The sequence below is a fragment of the Talpa europaea genome (genome assembly GCF_964194135.1).
Source record: "Talpa europaea genome assembly, chromosome: 13".
Taxonomy (NCBI): domain Eukaryota; kingdom Metazoa; phylum Chordata; class Mammalia; order Eulipotyphla; family Talpidae; genus Talpa; species Talpa europaea.
This window is the reverse complement of record NC_140080.1, coordinates 11389903-11412076: the sequence shown is the minus strand read 5'-3', so window position 1 is coordinate 11412076 and position 22174 is coordinate 11389903. Positions and strand designations below refer to the sequence as shown.

The 22174-nt window shown below is 36.2% G+C and overlaps 1 protein-coding gene across 1 annotated transcript in view; it reads right to left on the bottom strand.

The window, feature by feature from the left end:
* USP53 (ubiquitin specific peptidase 53) overlaps nt 1–22174 on the bottom strand; it is a gene marked incomplete at both ends in the record, with an annotated part of 32038 nt that overhangs the window by 5724 nt on the left and 4140 nt on the right. The window contains 11 exon segments of the mRNA XM_084252549.1: nt 3369–3445; nt 4762–5506; nt 6049–6195; nt 7804–7956; nt 8428–8590; nt 9699–9848; nt 10511–10657; nt 11266–11371; nt 16656–16738; nt 16819–16932; nt 20591–20725. Of these exon segments, the coding sequence (XP_084108675.1) occupies nt 3369–3445; nt 4762–5506; nt 6049–6195; nt 7804–7956; nt 8428–8590; nt 9699–9848; nt 10511–10657; nt 11266–11371; nt 16656–16738; nt 16819–16932; nt 20591–20725 (2020 nt within the window).

Sequence of the window (22174 nt, the reverse complement as noted above, 5' to 3'; positions counted from 1 at the left end):
TTTTCTTCTTGAAGTCCCTCATTTTCTGAGCTTCCTGTGATAAACCCTTCTTCAGTATTTTCTCATACCTTTCAGTCTATTCCTCATTCTTTTATGATATTGCTACTTGACATTATCCTCAGCTCTCATCTTATACAGTGAGTCCCATGTTCCTTGCTTTGTCTATTTTTGCCCTGAAATGTCTATTTATCCCAAGTGAAACTTATGTCTATGGCATTCAATTCCCATATATACTGATGATTACCCATTACAGACTCTTTCCTAAGTTCTAGACTTACATCACTAATAATCTCATAAACCTATTTACTTAGATGATAAACAAATCCAATCATTCATTTGGAATCCTCTCTGATCCACCCCAAACTTGTTGCTTCTGTATTCCTTGACTTGGTAAATGGTGTATCTACTTACATTATGTCCCAAATAGAGTCATACACAGTTTCTTCCCTATGCCCCATTCTGTACAGCTTTCACAAAAAATTGCCTTTACTATCCACAGAGTCTTAAAATCTCTTACATCTTCTTTCCTGACATTGGTACTACTTGGTTTATGCCCTTATCTTTTTTCTCTTACACTATTAGTCATTTAACTAACTTTTCTCCCACTGTTATATACTCACACTCTACATTGTGACCAAAGAATCTTCTCTAAAATGCAAACTGGAATGTGCTACTCTCCTTCTCCTTTGGTGCATTTCCACTTACTGTTAGATCTAAATATAACATGAAAGTTTCATCATGACTTGGCTTCTACCTATCCCGCTATCCATCATCTCACAATGTCCACAATGTATTCCAGGCCTGCTTATACCAGTTCTTTAAATATGTGATACTTTCTCTTGACCATATGCTTTTGAACATTTCAGTTCTTCTGTCTTAAATGTAATTTAAGGCATCTGAATGCCTCCTCATTAGTGATCCACTTTAAAACAATGGCCAAAACAATCCAAATGGAAATGCAGAATTTCCACAAAGTAACCAAACAGCTTTAGGCAGTATAGGTAAGGATTTTTGCAGCAGAACCCAATACGACATAGAAGTCAGTCAGTCTATATAATTATTTCTAGCAATGAAGAAAAAAATTAGTGAAATAATTACAATAGCATTTAAGTTCTCTACCATCAAATAAACTTACAGAATACATTAATACATTTTGTGTGACTTAAATTAAATTGACTGAATTAAGTTGACTTAAAAAAGAATGTGAAGGCTCCTTAACTTTCTAAAGTTTTTTAGCCTAATAGAAAGTGATTTTTCTGTCAATAATCTAAGTGTAACCCCATTTTATAAGCAGGAAAAAAGAAAACAAGAAAATCATACCCAGTCACAAAGAATTAAATTCTACCACGCAGGGCAAGTTTTTAGCTTCAGGATACAAGGCCTACCCACATGCTCAGTCGCAGACTAAGGGAGGGGCTACTTACACAGGAACCATACAGCAAGAATATGAACAAAGGTTCTCCAGGCAAAGACTGGCTTAAAGAACGATGGTAAGTTTTGAGGTTTATTAAATATGAAATAATTTTAATATAACACCATCTGTGTTGTTAGATAAAAGTGGGTTACACAAACCCACAACACAACACCACACTTCATACCCATTAGGATGGCAATGACCATAAAAGTAAACAGCAAGTGTTAGTATTGTTAGGCTATGGGTAAGTTGGAACCCTTGAATGCTGCTGGTGGGAATGCAAATAAATAACACAGCTGCTGTGAAAAACAATATGGTGGTTCCTTGATGTCTATCAAGAGACAAATGGATGATCAAGACGTGATATATGACAAGTATAATGTTGTTCAACCTTAAAAGGGAATGAATGTATGAGTCCTGCTGCAACATGCATGAACTCTGGAAACACTATGCTAAGTGAAAGAAGAGTCACAAAAAAAGACAGATATTGATACCTCGCCAAATTCATGTAAACAGAAAGTGGACAGGAGGATCCCAGGGGCTGAGGGGTGGGGGACATGTCTAGTGACACTGAATTAAAAATGCAAGTTGAGGGAGATGACAGAGTGCTGGAGACGGATGGTGGTGGTGGTGGTTGAACAACAGTGTGAATGCGCTTAGCGTCACTGAGTATTCACTTAAAAATGTCTAGAAAGGCACATTTGGTTATGTGTCTTTTACCACAATAAAAAAAATGTCAGGGCCTCCATACATACTATTTCTGATTAAATGAGGAAATGCTTTACAAAGTTCTCTATCGCAGTGTACTCTTAACCATCAAAATCTCTATGACCTTGTGTTTTTCTTACCACCAGGAAGCAAGTATCATTTTGTAAGGCGGATTGAATTTAAGGTTATTGTTCAATTTCACCAACTCCTGCTGTTGATTTCTGGCCAGCCCTTTACAGTTTCCTGTAATACTTGGTTACCAGACTTTTATCAGATTTTTAAACTAGCGAGACATTCATATGAGAAAGGAAAGTTATTTCCTTAATATAAGTGTTTCCTTCTGATATTATAGTATTTGATGAAAACAAAATCATTTAACATTTAATCATTTTCAGGGTCTGCAACCTGAAAAAAAAACCTGCACCAATGCCTTAAGAATAAAGGCTAAAAAGAAACTTTAAATTTTTGATATGCATAATGATATTTTTGATATTAATATTTATTATAAAAATCATATCCTTTTTAATCCTCTGAATTCTAAGATTTGAAAGCACTGTCTTTGATTGTAACTTCAATAATCTCCTTGCTCATAATTTTCCTTGATTCCTCTCTCCTAAAGCCTCCAGTTATATTCTACCAATAGCAACCCTGACGTCTATATAATTCAAACATCTAAATTTCTTTAGTTCTGCTGCTGTCAGGTGTTGCCAAGAAATCACCTATAATAATAGTACATATTATTGTTTCCAAACTGAACTTTTCCAATTGTTCATCAGTTTTTCTATTTGTCCTTCATGCCTGTGGTAGACGTTAGGACTTTTTACACCTATGTGAATGGAAGTGCATTATCACTTCTGGGTTCGAGTGTTAAGAGCTAACATGTGACTGCACATTTTTCTCCTTCAATCTCCTAACTCCCCAACACTGCAACAATCAGAGAAGGTTTTATGGAGCTGGAGCCTCAGTAGCCCAGGGCACTGAGTGATTACTAGAAAGAGACTCCATGCTAACGTCCACTGTTTGAAGTGGTATCAATCAATACAAGGCCTAGAACCCAGCCTATCCTGACTGATATACTGTCTGCTTTCACATTCCTTGAAGTATCAATTCCTTTACAAAGCCCCCAAGCATGGCATTTCCCAACTTCTAGCCTCATTGCTCATACAATTATCAATTCTTAGCATCTTATTCATATTACCACAACTTAATCTTTACTGCTACCATTACAATATATTTAAATCTTTACCTTCCAAGTGGTTTTTGCTCTGGTGGGAGGTACAGTTTCCATGTTCTACATTTAGATTGTTTGTATTAACCTGGTCACTAGAAAATAGAATAAAATGCACACAAACACATCAGCTATCATGGATGACTACTGTAATTCAGTCTAAGAAAAAGAAAGGAATATTTGTTAAACAAGTATTATTTCCCATGTGCTATTCTACAGTATTAATTTATATTATTCAATTTTCATCTTACATGACACTTAGAGTAGGTTTTATCCTCATTTTACAATAGGAGATTAAAGCTAAGAAAGGTAATTTAATTTGTCTAAGAATTAAAATCCAAGTCTATCTGGTTACAAAATCCTGATCTTTCTACTACCCTAGTCTGCCCCTTTCCAAAAAGTTACAAAATCACCTGCCAAATAAAAAGTTTCCCTAAGTCCTTATTACAATGATTATTTCAATAAAAAATAAAAAGTACCTTTTACAAATATATCTTTTTAATAGCAAATGTGGTAAAATACCAGCTAATACAAAATTAAAATGTTTTAGATGGACTGAAACATTAGTCAGAAATAGTGGCTACACTGGCCTAAGTAAAATTATAAATGTACTCAGAATGAGCTAATTAAGAATCAAAAGACGAAAAATTTACTTGTTAAATTGTTTTATATTCACTAAAGGGAAAAATATCTCTTCCATGCAACTGGGTTGTGATACCAGATAAGAAACCCAGTTCTGAGTTACAGATGTTAGAGGTGGGAAAATTAACATCAAATAAATTGAAGAATTACAGAATTACATTAACTTAATGACTAAGAGGAAATCAATTTAAATCTGTGCTTTAAAACCTGTTGCATAGGGCCTCCCCGGTGGCGCAGCGGTTGAGCTCTGGGTTGCAAAGCTGCCCGCAGCCTCTGCAGCGCTGGTTCGATCCCCAGCTGCTCCCCCGCCACCGGAGGAGGGTCCCACATGGCGCGCAGACCTCTCCTGCAGTCCGCTGCTCCCCTCAGCAGTGTACTTTGGTCCTTCTGCCTGCTCTGCTCCCTGCTCTGGCTCTGGTGAATTCTCCCACCCTCCCATGCTTCTGACTATACCCAGTGCTTGTATAAATAAATAAATAAAGCTTTAAAAAAAAAAAAAAAAAAACCTGTTGCATATATATTCATGGTTTTCAGTGGCACCAATTATGATCTATTTCTGTATTTCCTAATTTCCTAAGAATAGGTAATTGCTATTTTTAACATTATTAAAAACAGAAACCTGAATTATCAAATCACCTATAGGACTCAGGTAGCTGAGTCGGAGCTTATGCTATTTCCATTATATTTAATTGACTCCAAATTCGAAATTACTTCAATTAATTAGAGAAGAGGAAAATGGGGGGAAATAATTCATGTAATTTGGCGTTACCTGAAGGGCACTGCTTCTTTAACGCCACTGACATCCATTACCGCGCTATTCCCGTCAATAACAGGCGAGTCCAAATTAGCAGACCCATTACTGATATGATCACTGCTTTCATAGCCGGACTCAGCCCTTTGCAGCTGCCAGTTATCACCATGAACTTTAGTTTCTTTGAGGCTTTTATTTTTCTCCTCTCCTTTTCCACTAGATTCAAGAGAATTCCTGCTCCCTATCTCCTGCTTCATTTCATCTTCATAGATGGTCATTAAACTCTTTTGCTTTGGATTTTCTTTTGGCCAATTGTTAAAATTCTGATCTTTACTACATTTAGATTTGTTACCAGTGCCAGTGGTTGATTTATGTCTTGGGCTCTGCTGCTTTTTATCACTTTCATTAAAAATACTGTCAACATTTAATGTTTCTCTCATGGGTTTCCAACTGCGATTCCGGCTTTTATTGCCGCCGGTAGAGCTGCTTCCTTTGTCTCTAGAATCCTGGCTGCTGTCTGTGTCATAGCCAGTGCCACTGTCGCTTTTCATTTTGCTAGTTGTTTTCTCTCCTGGAGCAAGACACTGGGATTTACTTGAACTTAATATTTGGGTAGAAGCTAGATTCTGCTGGGCAACTCGGTCATGTTTATATGGTCCTCTTCCTTGACTGTGATACAGCTGTGTATTTCCATAGTGTCTAAAGCCGTTTGGTACAGGGGGTGATCCAGACTTGAAATGTGAAAGATCTTCATCAACTAAATCTTTAAAAAAGAGATAAAGATACAAATGAAGTACTCTTCAAAGTCACCTTTTAGTCACAAGTTAAATAAATAGTAATAGATAAATAAATAGTAACTGTGAGTATTTAAATTCTATCTCATTTTTGAGACCAAAAGTGCTTTCTATGTTGACTTTAAAAATTATCTCTAAAGCAGATCTTAAAACAGTTCTTTAAATCATTCTATGTCACTCACAATTAATGAAAATCATAAAAATATTTTCCACCTCTTATATTGGTAAAATTCAAAAGTTTTTTAAATAATCTCAGCTAAATTGGTTGTCTGAAGAAACAGACACCCAATTCCTATTGGTGGGAGTACAAGCTGGTCCAGTCTTTCAAGAGCAACTAGGAAATTTTTACATACATAGATTTAGTGTAGGTATATTAGAGAAATTATATTAAAACAAAGGTCAATATAGATAACACAATTTGTAAACATATAAAATCTAATTATATTACAATCATGAAATCTATTTTAAGCTCCTTTCAAATGAACGCTATCGCTATCAACTCGTAGTTTACCTCTATGTCGGCCCAGATCCTTTCTCTGTCCCTTCTCCAGGTCTTTCCTTTGTGAAGAAAGTAAGTTTTTCTGTTCAATGGCTTTTAGAGCACATTCTCTGGAAATGTCTTTCATTTTTTCCCTTTGATCACTGTGACGTAATTTAACTATAAAAGAAGCCAATTTTATAATAATATTAATCATTTTTCAAACTGCTCATTAAAATTACAAACTGAATTTATGTAAGAGTTGTTTAAAATGTTATGTATTAAAAACAAAATAAAGATGAAAGTACAAAATGAACCCATTTGTATGCTTAACTTTAACTCTTTGTTATTTATTCTGACACTGCAGAGGCATGTTATCTTTTAAGACTTCTTGGCTAGCACCAAAAGCAAGTGTAAAGGAGGAAAAAGACATGAAAACAGCAAGAGGTAAAGGGTCCCTATGTGACAGGCACTAGTTTAAGAGTCTTAGCTCATTTAGTACTCCAAGGTGGCTACAATTACTATCATCTCAGACCAGAAAACTAAGACATAGAGTAGTTTAAAGTGTGCCCCAGTTCACACAGCTTGTAAATGGAAGACCAGAATTAAGGACTTAAAGCTGTCTGGCTCCAGTGTTTATGCTCTTTTAAAAAAAAAATTATTTATTTATTTATGAACACAAGAACTGGGGTGTAGGCCAGAGGTGTGGGGGTAAGAGGATTCACCAGAGACAGAGTGGGGAGCAGAACAGGCAGATTGACTTGAAATACACTGCTGAGGGGAGTAGAGGGTGAGACAGGAGAGGTCTGCTGAGCCATGTGGGTCAGCTCCCTGGCCAGGGATGGAACTCAGGCTGCAGTGGCTGACAATAGCTTGATAGCGCTGAGACTTAACCCCAACCAGTGATTATGTTCTTAACATACAGTTTCTGGCCTTAAAAGTAAAGAGCTTTTGAAAAACAGAAAACACCTTTAATCTAAGAGTATCAACAATTGATAAGACAACAGGTACAGCTTTGTTATGAATTTTTAAAAGCTTTTATTGTAGTTCTTTGTTGGTGAGGTGTGAATTCTGAATCTTTCCACTTTCATTGAATGTGTTACTCTTCTGATCATACATTATTTCATTCATATATTTAAAGGGTATTTGAAAAACCAACCTGAGCATCCACAAAATTAGTTTCATCTATTTCTAAACCATAAACAAACATCCTACTGTGATGCCTGGATTTGGACCCAAATCATAGTACCCTAGTTTGTGAAAATTAAAATCACAAGGTGACAGTAGTAAGACAGTTGGGTGAAAATAGGTTAAGAATAAACTATAGCTCTAGTAACTTTGAACTTCTGTTGCATTCACTAATGTTAAATTTCATTTTGGGATGTGATCCAAATTATTAATTCAGGTTTTTTCTCTCCGATTTAATCATTAACTCCTTGAAAGGCAGGCCCATTATCACCTTTGGGAACCATCCAGATCGCCTCAGGCCTTATTACCACAGCTGAGAGGGTGGAGAATCTCAAATACTGCTGCAGTGAGATTGTTCAGATAACCCCACCCATCTCACAGAAAAGCATAAGTCATGAAGACAAAATTCTGTTATTTACTTGTTATTTTATCTCCATTGCCAAGGAAATGGAGTTTTGTACCCTCCTGGAGTACAGCCCATATGAGTTTTGTACCCTCCTGGAGTACAGCCCTTATGAGGAACGACAGACTCAGTAAGAGAAGAAAAGGAGAATTCTTACTAATCAGGGACAACATAAAAATGACAATTTAAACACATACCTGGTCCCCTATTACCATTTGACTGAATGTGGCTCTGATTAAATGATGAATTATTATCTGCTTGAAATTTCTGATTTTCTTTCTGTTTTGCCTGATCACCAACTCCATTTTCTTTTGGATTATCTGATTTACAAATTGAGGGTTTTTCACATCCTTAAAAAGACAAACAAAAATGTTTCATCCCCTTCCGCCTTCCTACTCGAAGAGATGTCTGAATTATCTGCCCAAGCATTTTTATTACTGTAAACAAAATTACTTAAAAACATAGTGGACTTACATCTTTTCAGGGTTTCTACATGCATGGTAAAATGGCCTGGCTCTGTTGGCCTTTTCCAGGGAATCAACTCACTTAAATCTTGATATTTTACTGCCAGGCAGAGCTAGCAGCCAAATAACCCTTCCTGTGCTTGTGTGGGTGGCTCCTGCAGGTGCTCCTGAGGCCACTGGTGAGGAAAGGTTTCTTTCTAAAGATTAAGTCAAACAGGAAGAATTTTCCTAAACCCACTTTGCTGAAATTCAATTTTGAAATTGACTTCAACATTCATTTTATACTAAGTATATGAGTGTTCCGAGTGTGACTATTATAATAGAAAAACACTGAAAACAACCTAAGAAAGAAATTACCTGTATTTTCTGCAGCAGATTTATAATGGGCCCAGGGCATGACCTGACTGAGTGCGTCCTCAGTAGAGACTGCTGAGCCATCTGGGTTCGCGTAGAACAGCAGCAGTGGCTGGAAGTGGCATCGGATGCATTTGGAGACCACGTCTTTCCATTTAGTTCCAACCTTTAAAAAATCCACAATGAACACAAAGCAAAGCCTTATAATCAGTATGTTACACGAAAAGGCAGAGATTGAAGGAATTTGGTATTAAAACATTTTAAAGTCACTCAGATGCTAGCAGTTCAACAGTTCTTTTGATTTATTTTGTAACTAGTCAAATTAAACAAAAATCATTTTCAATATTATCATTTAAAATACTGACGGACAAAATTACACACTCTCTATACCAAGATTTAGGTTATGAAATTTTAAAAAACTTTTCACATATGTGGTTAATTGACTTGACAAAGATTTTAAGGCAATTTAATGGGGATGTAAAAATATAAAAGTCCATATAAAACAGAAAAATAACAAATGGTACTGGAACAACAGGACAGTCATATGAAAAATGAACTCAGACCCCATTACACATAAGGCACAAAAATTAGAATGAATCATGCAAAAACTAGAGTATACCAACAGCTTTCAACTGTGGTAAAGTCTCAATCTCCTCCAGAATTTTTTAAAAATTCAGGCATTGGCTCCTATACCACTGAATAAAGAAGTCAAGAATTTAGGCATATATGTTCTCTAAAAAGACTCAAATGTGATTCTGATAGATATTCCTTATTGAGTACTATAACTAACCCATTTTATTTTTATTTACCCAAATATAAAATAGATACTTAATTTTGAATGCCAAACAGGAAATTTGGAAAGTCACTGTTAAAAATAAATAAATAAAAAGTTTTTTTCTCCACAAAGAAATACATGTAGCAACTGTATATCAGACAAAGGGCAAACCTATGGATCAATGACAACTGCATATTTTATACTAATGTTTTTTAATCACTTTTCTATTATTCTGGAAATGACTAGTTAAAAGCTGGCTTCAAAATAAACCAGATTTCAATAATAAAAGCACAAACTTAATGATTATTAAATATTCAATATATTATTTATAAATGAACCTAAAATTATTAAGCCCATTTATCATTGCTTCACAATAATTATATATTATTTTATATAATTACATCATTCTATCATTACATTGTTATGTATATATTATATCATTTATTCCTAAAAAGTAAAAATTTTAATGGTTATATTACTCAGTAAAAATGTTACTTACTTCTTTTACATTTGCATCATCAAAAAATACCCATTTGGAACTCTTAGTATGAAAAGCAAAGGCACAATAATGTCGACTGGCATAACAGATTATACCAACAAGGTGAAGTTCACTATTTTTGGCATTTTCATCTGTAACCCTATAAAAAAGCTGTTTTAAAAAAAGAACACACATTAAATACCATACTTCAAAAAAACGAGGAATAATTTTTCACTCTGAAAAATATTTCTTATGCATTCTATAATCTAATCCAATATATTTGTATCAAAGGCACCACTAACATTGCACACAATTATTACTTTTAATTAGTACATAAGAAATATTAAGTTCAATTAAATAAGTTCTTATAATTTAACTCAGGACACATTATTTCCAATTATACAGAATTGATAATTCATATACATGAACTCAAAATGAGAGCTAAATCACACATTTCCTGGTAATTCTTACATGCATTATATGTATTATTAAAAATATATTTTAAAAAGTTTAATTGTAACAAAAACCAGTTCTAACTATATTAAGACGGTAATAAGCACTTTAAGAAATTAGTGTTATCACCATCATATTGTCACATCTCCAGAGTAGAGCACTGAAGAGACATGAGAGAGTATAATTTGTAACTTTCAACAGAAGTCACTCAAAGTCTATGCAAGAAAGACAAGCACTAGCCTGACTTGATTAAGTTTATCAAAGTTTCATATAAATATTATTTAGAAAAAAAATTTAATTTTGAAAAACATAATAATACACAAACATGTTTCAGAGGAATTTAAAAATAAAAGGGAAGAGAATGCAAACAGTACAGATACCCCAGGAAGGTAAAGATGTGTTGCTAGATTCCGAACAACATCTTCGGTCAAGTCAGATTGTTCAGAATCCCAGACTAAACCAATTGTAACAATCTCTGGGCAATTCATTAAAACACGGCGGATTTTTATAAACTGGCCACAGTTACTCTAAAGAAAAACACAGAAAGCAAGTTTTGAAATTATCAAAACAGATAAACCACTAATAATGTTCCTTAGGCAATTCATATTATGCAATGATAGGCTTAACCTGTACCAGAACTTTATTTCTTCAGTATACTAACATAGACTTGTTACAAACGGTCTTAATTAGTGATTTAAAAGGATATTTATTTTTAAACAAAGTACTTTTCTTTAGCATTTTGGTACATCTGTTAAGATAAAAAGTCAACCTAAAAAAACCCTTAAAGTCATTAACATACATGAGAAAAGAATGATACCACATGTATTGTTCATTTAAAAAAATCTTCCCATTAGTCAAATCTTATTTTTACAACTTAAAAAAAAATTATCATCATATGCTACCTTAAATCCTTCACAAAGTTAACAACTTTTAAAGAAATGTTGAGCTAAATAGCTCACAAAGTGAATTTTGTACCTATATAGTAACCTACAAATCGTTACGTAAAATAATACTGAAAAAAATTCGTAAAATTAATTGCACATATAATTAATATTTACATGATATTTTCTAAATGTCTATTTTCAAATTTACAAACATAGGAGCATTTGGAGAATATTCTCCAAATTATACTTACAGGACATTTCCTATAATCATCAGCTGTATTTGCTGCTTGCAGCAATTCTGCAAACATTTCAGGTTTAAAACGTTCATGCCTTTCCACCATTCTTTCAATTTCATTGCTGTAAAAGAAAAAGCAAGCAGTCCCAAATCTGTAATATGAGCCTATGAAGGACCTAATGCCTTAAGCGTGAAAATACTAGATTGTCATGTAGGGGTGATCATTTTTTTGTCTTAAAACATGGTTTTATCTGAAAAATTAACCACAAAGGAAACTTGCACCAAGTGACAAATTATAAAACATGGCATGTGTATAATGAAAAAAATTAAATCAAAAACAGTAAAATAACATGAAATAACACCACTGTTCTTTCTTAGAACTACACAGACCACATACAGTGCAGCATCTGAAAATAGTCCTAAGGCAACTGTTTCTTTTACATTATGACTTGACAAAGGAGTTTAAACTTTGGACAAATACAAACAAAAAATTGAAGGAATGGCTCTCTCACTGCCTAAAGTTCCCAGAAACTGAATTATCATTTTTGGCTAAGAGCAAGGGGTCCCTTGCTAATCAATGCAAAAATCTCAAACAAAGCTTTACGCTTTTGTTTCTATTATGATCGTCACTCATACAGCTCTGGTAAGGTATTGGTATCAGTTTTCACTCAACCACCTCCAAGAGTCACATATTACATATAATGGTATTTAAATGCCTTTAAATAACTATTTAAACACTACCCAAAAAGAAAAGTAATATATAAGTTCAATTACCTGATTCTAGATGCAATGGTTCTACTTAATAGTAATATAACTTTCCTAGAGCAGAATGCATTCTATAGTTCAGGGGTTCACTAAACATATAATATTCAATAACAACAAAGGTACCTATTCTTCTAAAGCATTTTACAAGTATACAGAAGACAATAATCTGAGAGACTCATGCAAATTGCACAGAATGGTTTTACAAAATGGACAGCATCGGAGTAGTGGTTAACCAGACAAATTCGAAATTTGAAACGAAGCCATTCACCTATTTACCATATTAACCTCATTAAATTTTAGTTCTTCATTGACAAGAATATTTTTCTTCAGATTAAAAGTGATAATCTGGCAGCTCTCCTGCCCACCTGTGACTATGCAGGTGCCTCTCTTATTCTCCTTTTCCTAATAAGCCTGTCCTTTTAAAATGAAAAAATAAATAAATAAATAACAAAAGTGACGCCTAGAACACATTAAATATCAACAATTGCTATTCAGGCCTTATTACTTATAAAAAGAGATTAACATTAGAACTCACAATCTGGGGTCTTGCAATATTGGTATGAGCCAGGGAGACATTAACAAGGATTGAATTTTCATTAACTAGGACACTGCCTCAGAGCACTATCATTTCATACAAAAGTTTCAAAGTAAACTTAAATTTCTACTGTTTTTAATTTGTGGTCTTATCCTCAGTTCAAACACCATCCTACTTCCCATACAATGTGAAAAGAACACATCTATAATTAACTCAAGTTTAGGGAATACTTCACGAAGCCAATGTTTCCAAAGTCTGTAAAAATAAGAAAGATACTAAACAGATACAAACAAACTGCTACTGAACAGTCTTTAAAAAATGATGTACAGGGCCTCCCCGGTGGCGCAGTGGTTGAGCGCTGGGTTGCGAAGCTCCCCAGGGCCTCTGCGACACCGGTTCGATCCCCGGCTGCTCCCTGGCCACTGGAGGAGGGTCCCACATGGCGCGCGGACCTCTCCTGCCGCCCGCTGCTCCCCTCAGCAGTGTGCTTCGGTCCTTCTGCCTGCTCTGCTCCCCGCTCTGGCTCTGTTGAATTCTCTCACCCTCCCGCGCTTCTGACTGTACCCAGTGCATGTATAAACAAACAAACAAAGAAACAAATAAAATAATAAAAAAAAAATGATGTACAACCAGCAGAGCAGTCCTGGACCTGGGGATGAATACTCACATAAGAGAGACATAAGACATTACAAGTGAACATGATACTCATCTTTAAGCTAACCGATGCAAAAATCACAAATACATGATTTTCCCAGGACAGAAGAATCAAGTTTCTAAAATTAATTTAAAAATATCTGGATACACCAGAGATCAGACAAGGAATTGTAAAAACTGTTGAAGAGTTACTTCACTCAGAAAGCATCCGATTTTGATGATTTTTATGGGTAATTCCTAGGAATATTTAAGAAACAGATAGTTCTTTAGTTAATATTTTAAATATTAGAAATTTTTAAATAAGAGAAAAAAGAATGGAAGTTTACTCATACAGTGAAATTAGTGAACTTTTGGAATTCACTTTGCACAATGCTAAAAATATTAGCAGTGTTTATCAACTATCTGTTGCACTAATACATTCTGAAATGTATTACGTTTTAAAATGAAAAAAAAAAGTTTCATTTTTTGCACAAAAATATCAGCAAATATTTCTGATCTTTTCAACATTTTTTTCTCGAATAATTCTACCTTCTAATGTCTGTTAGTGTTTCAACAATTCTTATGTAAAGTCCTGGAATCTAAACTGGCAGAGACAGGAATGGAGGGAGGGAACAAGAAAGTGCAGCCAACCTGTATTTCAGATGAACAGGTCTACTTCAGGTTGAGACCTTAAATGCAATAAACCTAACAAAAGATTATTTTCACCTATTTCTTTCTTTTCTGCTCACCCTACCTTCCATCACCACGAAAGAACATGGTGGTGGTAACAGGAGACTCCTTAGCAAAAAGGAAGAAACCACATACAGTCTCCCATACTACTGAGCTCAGCTTTCAGGCTCTCTTGAGCAGAAACTTGCTGTAAATATAAATAGATCAAATTTGGATTAAGGTTCACTATGCGGTACAGGAAGAAGTCAGAGATATGTCGGTTCCGTTCACAAATAAGTGAATGTCACAATAAAGGAAGTCACATGAATTTCTTGCTTCCCTAGTGCCTATAAAAGTTTAAACTATAATTTAAACATAGCTAATTTAGTGTACAGTACTATGCCTAAAAAAAAAAAAAACAGTGTACACACTTAGTTAAAAATTGTTTACTGCAAAAAAATGCAAGCCATCATCTCAGCCTTCAGTAGGTCAATCTCTTTGCTGGTAGAGGGTCTTGTCTTGATGCTGATGGTTGCTAACTGATAAGGGTAACTGAAGGTCAGCTGGCTGCAGCAGTTTTTTAAAGCAAGACAGCAATGATGGATTGACTGGTCTGTTCACAAAAGATATATCTGTAGCATTTGATGCTATTTGATAACATTTTACCCAGAGAACTTCTTTTGAAACTGGGAGTCTATCCTCTCAAACCATGTCACTGCTTTATCAACTAAACGTATGTAACACTCTAAATCCTGTGCAGTCATTTCAGTAGTGTTCACAGCATCTTCACCTCCATACATAGACAGAATAGACTGCAGTCTCGAGAAACCACTTTTTGCTCCTCCACATGAAGCAGCTCGTCTGTTTAAGTGTTATCATGAGATTGTAGCAACTCAATCACATCTTCAGGCTCTACTTGCAATCCTAGTTTTCTTGTTATTTTCACCACATTTGTAGTCGCTTTTTCCAGTGAATTCTTGAACCCCTCAAAGTGACCCATGATGGTTAGAATCAATTTCTTCCAAACTACCGCTAATGTTGATATTTTGGCCTCCTCCCATAAATCACAAATGTTCCTAATGATTTATAGGGAGAGGTCAAAAAGGAAATTCTTTCCAGAAGGTCCAGAATCCTCTCCAGAAGGACTGACTTTGCCCAAATCCATCAGAGCAATCGCTATCTATGGCAGCTTAAGCCATACAAAACTTATTTCTTAAATAGTAAGACTCAAAAATCAAAACTGTTCCTTGATCTGGCTGCAAAATGGATGCTGTGTTAACAGGCATGAAAACAAACAATCAACTCTCAACTCTTAGTACATCTCCATCAGAACTTTTGGGTGACTGAGTAGACAGTCAATGACATTTTCAAAGTAATCTTTTTGTCTAAGCAACAGGTCTCAACAGTGGGCTTCAAACAGTAAGCCACATTGTAACCAGAGGTGCCATTACTCAGGCTTTGCTGTTCCATTTATGGAGCAGAAGCAGAGTAAATTTAGCATCATTCTCAAGGACCCTAGGGATTTTTTGGAATGATAAATGAGCATTGGCTTCAAATTAAAGCCACCAGCTTCATTCACCCCATCAACAGAGTTGGTGCATCCTTTTAAGTTTTGAAGTGAGTCACTGACTTCTCTCTATGAAAGTCCCAGATGGCGTCTTCTTCTAATATAAAGGCTGCTTCATCCACACTGAACATCTGTTGATTTGTGCAGCCATCTCCATCAATGACCATAGGTACATCTTCTGGATAACTTCCAACAACTTGCACAGCAGCACTTGCTGCTTCACCTTGCATTTTGACCTTGCATTATGATGTTATGTAGATGGCTTCTTTCCTTAAGCCTCATGAACCAACCTCTGCTAGCTTCATACTTTTCTTTAGCTCCCTTAGCCCTCTCAACCACCACAAAATTGAGTTAGGGTCTCGCTGTGTATAGGTGTCAGCTGAAAGGAATATTGTGACTCATCTTTTCTTCTATCCAGACCACAAATGTACTTGCTCCATATCAATAATAAGGCAGTTTCACTTTCTGATTCATGTGTTCACTAAATTCATGTGTTCATTAATTCATGTGTTCACTAAATTAAATACGTTCAATTTCCTTTAATAACTTTTCCTTTGCATTCACAACTTGGTTAAATTATCTGGTACAAAATGACTAGCTCTTGGCCTGTCTTGGTGTTCAAGATGCCTCCCTCATTAAGTCTAATCATTTCTAACTTCTGACTTCAAATGAGTGAAACCCAACTCTGTCCATCGCTTGAATGCTTAGAGCAAACTATGTGGTTATTAATTGGTCTAATTTCAAAACTGCTGTGTATCAGGGAATAGTGAGAGGGAGAGAAATAGGGGAACAGCTGGTCAGGGAAGCAGTTTAGAACACACACAACATTTATTAAGTTCACTGTCCTATGTGGGTATAGTTAGTGGCACCCCAAAACAATTACAATAGTAGCGTCAAAGACCACTGACCACAAATCACAAGAGATAAGATAATAATTTGAAATATTATAAGAATTACCAAAATGTGACACAGAGACAGGAAGGGAACACATACTATTGGAAAAAATAGCACTGATTTGTGAAGAATGTACTATCTGTGAAGCACAGCAGGGTATGCCCGTGTAGATATTTGGCTAAATCAAACACCCAACTGAGACAGACATTGCTTAGTATCTCTGATGGTAGTATATTTAATAGTTTCAGAGAGAAATTAGAAATCCACGTATGTTATGGTTTATAAAATAAATGGCCAATGCGCTATTAGTATCTTTGGTAATTATACTTTAGTGGGGCCTTACCAGAGGGCTGTCGTAGAAATGTACCGCACGAACTCAGTAAAGGGTAGAGGGTCTGATGATGCGCCACAGCTGCGACACACACGCTACAGGTAGAAACACATGTTCAGCTCATCAGTCATAAAACATAAACAGAACTGCTAAGAGGATAGGTAAGCCCTCTCACCTGCTCATACAGAGTCATAGCAAACTTCTGGTGAGTGATACAAGACTTAGAGGTACACATGTCGGCGTCTCTGCTTGGCACTATGTGAAAATGAATCCTCTCCAGTATGTTTTCCTAATTTGAAAAATTGAAAAGATGAGGATCTTGCAAAGAACATTTCAAAATAAAACTCTCTTTTGATTTCACAAGTTTAACAATTTTTAAAAGATTTTTCCAAAGTGAAATTTAGGAGTGACATACATACATTGTCAGCTTTTCTTTGTTGCCCCTACAACCATCCATTATACATAACCCTTTCCCCCTCCCTCTTCAGAAGCCTCGCTTTGTTTTATCAACATCCACCAATTTTTACAAGAATCATCTACAGTGCAAATGTCCAGTGTTTGTCTTTGTCATTCTGACTTGCTTTAACTGTACATAATTCCCTCAGACTCCTTCTGTTTTGCTGTAAATGGCAATGCTTTGTCTTTCCATATGGCTGAATAATATAGTCCATTGTGTGGGCAAACCACATCTTATTGATTCTTCCTTTATCAGTAGGCCCTTAGTTTATTTTCCAAGTCCTAGCTATTGAAAAATAATGCCACAATAAACAATATAACACACATAATTCTTTTGAGTAGATGTTTCACTTCCTTGTAAAGAAAGCCAAAAGTAGGATTGCTGGGTCATAGATGGCTGTACCATTTTACATTCCCACCAAAAGTTTAATAGGATTCCTCTCTCGCCACATCCTCTCCAGCACTTGCTGTTGGGGGTCTTTTTGACATGTGCCAGACTCCTGGGTGCGAGGGGGTGTCTCACTGTGGTTTTGACCTGTGTCTCCCTTATTACAAGCAATGATGGAACACTTTTCCATGTGCCTACTGGCCTTCTGGACATGCTCTTTGGTGAATTGTCTGTTCAGCTCTGTGGCCCATTTATCACTCAATTTTTCTTTTAATCAACATGTTAAACATTATTTATTCATCTTTTGTAGTATTAGCTTTAAAAATTCTTTTCATAAAAGGAACACTGCAATGTGACATATTACTTTAACAAAGATTTTAAAAATAATTTTAAAATCAACTTATGATGACAGACATCTGGAATTTAATCTTAGAAAACACATTTACATATGAGAAAAAGCAGTTAATGTTTTTAAAATTCTACTTGAATCATTTACACAGTCTATACAACTTAGATCAAAGTATCAATGATAAAGGCTCATAAAATTTGTTAACCCCCCCCAACGGAAGGAATCTGCAACAAATTCCATATGAAAGTTTCTATTTATGATGCAGATAAACAAGGAGTATGTATATATTACCTTAGGAAAATAATCCTCATTTTTACCAAAGCTTAAGCAATAGATTCTTTAAATTAGTTAACACTCCTCTGACCAAGGACATTTAAAATCATCCTATTGTTGGTCCTCCCTGGTGGCGCAGCGGTTGAGCGCTGGGTTGCTGCCCGCAGCCTCTGCAGCGCCTGTTTGATCCCCGGCTGCTCCCGGGCCCCTGGAGGAGGGTCCCACATGGCACGCAGACCTGTCCTGCCACCCGCTGCTCCCCTCAGCAGTGTACTTTGGTCCTTCTGCTTGCTCTGCTCCCTGCTCTGGCTCTGGTGAATTCTCTCACCCTCCCGTGCTTCTGACTGTACCAAGTGCTTGTATAAATAAATAAACAAATAAAACTTTAAAAAAAATTAAAAAAAAAAACAACAAAAAACCTAAAAAAATAAAATAAAATAAAATCATCCTATTGTTTAAGCCTGAATTTCTAGGTATTCTATGAATTATATTACACATTAGTACATTTACGTGAAAGTAAAACTATAAAGTTCAATATTGTACAAAATATTTTTATTTATGCTTTAAACTATTAATTGTAAGAAATATGAATAGCATATTTCATGACTGCTCATTTTGACACATTTTAATCAACCCGGCAAGTCTGCTAAGCACTGCATTAGTGATGGATCGCTTTCATCATAGTCTATAGAAAGAGTAAAAAAAGTGCATTAAAAAAATGATCACATACAGATGTCAAATGAATTTTACACAAAGTTAAGTCTATAGAAATTCAGAGAATGATTGGGGTGGTTTGGTCACGCATTATCTAAACAGTGTGACTTAGAGGGACACTTAACCAAATGATCAATTAGGAAAGTTTTGACCATTTTGACTGTTTGACTGTTTCACAGGAACTTGATCTAAGGTTGTGAAAGCAGGAATTTAAAATACGTGTTTAAGAAACAGTATGGAATCATCTCACTGGAGGGAAAATTCAGAAGAGAAGCCAAGAGTCAGCTGGAGTTTAATTGTAAAGGGCCTTCAATGTCAGATGAGAGTTTTGACTTGAATCACAGACATATTTGAAGATAAGCACTCTTCTCAAGAAAATTAATCTTGTGGCACTGAAAACTAGACTATAAGCAGACAGGCCGAAAGGATACCAGTAAGGAGGCTCAAACAATGCTTAGATGACTGAAGTAGGAAGAAGTGTTGAAAGAGACATAAAATAACAATGGAAACCTTAGAAGGGATTCCCAATGCTAGAATTCACAAAATTTGCTGATGCTGCAGAGAACTAGGAGAAGAAACGGTTCCACAGCTTAAACACAGGCGACATCTATATTATTGAAACACTTAACAATTAACATACATACTTTATTTATTTTTTTTAAATGTCTGGGAGTTTTGTTTTTTTTTTAAGATTTATTTATTTATTCATATAAGCACTGGGTACAGTCAGAAGCACGGGAGGGTGAGAGAATTCACCAGAGCCAGAGCGGGGAGCAGAGCAGGCAGAAGGACCAAAGTCCACTGCTGAGGGGAGCAGCGGGCGGCAGGAGAGGTCTGCGCGCCATGTGGGACCCTCCTCCGGTGGCCGGGGAGCAGCCGGGGATCAAACCGGCGCTGCAGAGGCTGCGGGCAGCTTCGCAACCCAGTGCTCAACCGCTGCGCCACCAGGGAGGCCCAACATACATATTTTAGTAAGTGTGTAGGTAGGATCCTGATCACGAGAACATTCAACTTATCAATGTGGGGGTAACACAGCCTCAGAACATCAACCTCACTTCTACTCTCAACTTGGAGTGAGGTGTATGTCACAACTACTGCCCTCAATAGCTGCCCACCAAGACCCTCTTCTATTTCTTTTTTTTAATATTTTATTTTATATAATTCTTACATCATTTTTCATTTTTGCACAATGTATGCATTTTCATTTTGGTTATATTCCCCATATAATTGCACCCCCCTTACTTTGAGTCTAGTCCTTCCTCTCCTTACCCCTCCCCCCCGTAGTGTGTCTCTGGTTTATAGCTGCTTGTTGATTTTGATTTTTACTTTGTAGTAATTAGTCTTTTTCCTGGTCTCTTATTTAGGTTTTCTAAATTCCTGCTATGAGTGAGACCGTCCGGTATTTTTCTTTTTCTTTCTGACTTATTTCGCTAAGCACGATCCCTTTCATCTCCATCCATGTTGCTGCTTCTATTTCAAATAGAATCATTGCGTGAAAGGAAAATGTTACTGCTGGGAGTGTGCTATACACATAAACCCTGTGAAGGCAGAACACTGTCATTAAGTGATACATTTTATGTTTAATAAGCCTTTTTTGCTTCAATAAATAGATTTTAAAATACTCCAGTAGCTGATCTAACAGTCAATAAAAATTAGAGCAGCACAAATCATCAAAACCAAAAGTTACACAAAGCACAGATGGAGTTAAACAGCATTGATGAGGGAGACATGCATCCACTGCCCAGTTCAGTACCCAGAAATACTTACAAAGCACTCGGCAGCATCATCCATCAGGCCAAGTTGAAATCGCTGCTCATCTTTGAAGCTTTCTGCCAGAGCGTGCCTTATGTTATCCGAGGGAAGTGCTTTTTCTCGACTGTGCTGAAACTGTGCAAATATTGTCTGGGAACCAAGAAACACAATGATAAGTTCAACACCAACAACTATAAAACCAGTTAGATAAGTTCATTACAACATAGTGGAACTGAAAACATTAAACTCAGAGTAACATAAACAGTCTTTTGTTCTAAAATTCTGTTAAAAAGTTTTTGTATGAGTAATGTGTAAAAATGGTGCAACAACCTCTAAAATAAGATGATGAGGTGCATAAGAAATAAGTGTAAAATTCTCGGGCTCCATCCTCAGAGATTTCAACTGAGTAATGTCTGAGGTGCGACCCATTAAACTACTCCCCCTCGATTCTGATGCAGGCTGTTTAAGGAAGTATTCTGAGATGAGTGGCTTTAAATCTAAATGCACATTAACCACAAACATACAACTGCATAAACATCAGTACAAACCCACTAGATAAAAAGACAGTCATTCATTAGCTGTCTTCAATTGTTGGGGGGAAAGGATGTCCTGAGCAAACTACACAAATAGGTTTTATGGAGCCCACCCCAGACCGAAGAGATCCAAGACACCAATCCCATAATGTCATCACCACCGAAGGGAGGATTGCTGAGAACTGAGGGTGGAGTTAAGCAGCCAGGTTGGGTATATCACCGGACATGTGGGTCTTGGGGGCCCTTGGTTTTTCTCTGGCTTTCAGTGTGCTATTGGGTTTCTAGATCAGCGGAACGGGTAGGATGTAGTCACCAATTTATCTCTCTCTTTCTCCCTGAGTTATTCATTTCTTCATTTTCCCCTTTTGTTAAATAAACCCTTTACTACCCTTTTTGTGTGTACCTGTGGTTGAGTCTTACTATAAGTCCCCTTTAAGTGTGCGGGTAAGGACCCAGAGTCAGGCCAACCCATTTCACATTGGGGTTGTCCTGTAACACTTTTGGATTGCTAGTATATACACAAACAAGGTACTGTTCTATGCTAGAAAACAAAGACTGTCTTTGTGGACCATATATTCTGGTTCTAATGGGGAGAAGGCAAGTAATACAGAATGTGTCAGCAAGTGGTAATTATACAATAGAAAGAAGTAAAGATATAAAAGACAGGAAAATAAAGTAGTGTAATGGGGATAAGGATTGTGGGGATAGGATGGTGGGAGGGAGCTTACCTTTCACCTAGAGTAGTCAAGGAAGATCTCACTGATGGAAAAATAACATTGAGGAGAAGCATAAAGGAAATAAGGGTGTTAGACACAAGAACAACTGAAAGAAAACATTCTAGACAAAGGGATTAATGATGAAAGCACTCTGAGATGGATGTCAGCTCTGAGAAGCTGCAGGGGGCCAGTCTGAAGAACAGCGTGCGCCAGTGGGTACATGGGCATGTGTGTGCATGTGGGTGAATGCATGTTTTGGGTGGGATGAAGCAAGCAGGAGGAAGAGGCAGATAATTGTGAGAGTTATGAAAGATTTGGGCTAGAAGATTTAATTTACGATTAGACAAAAT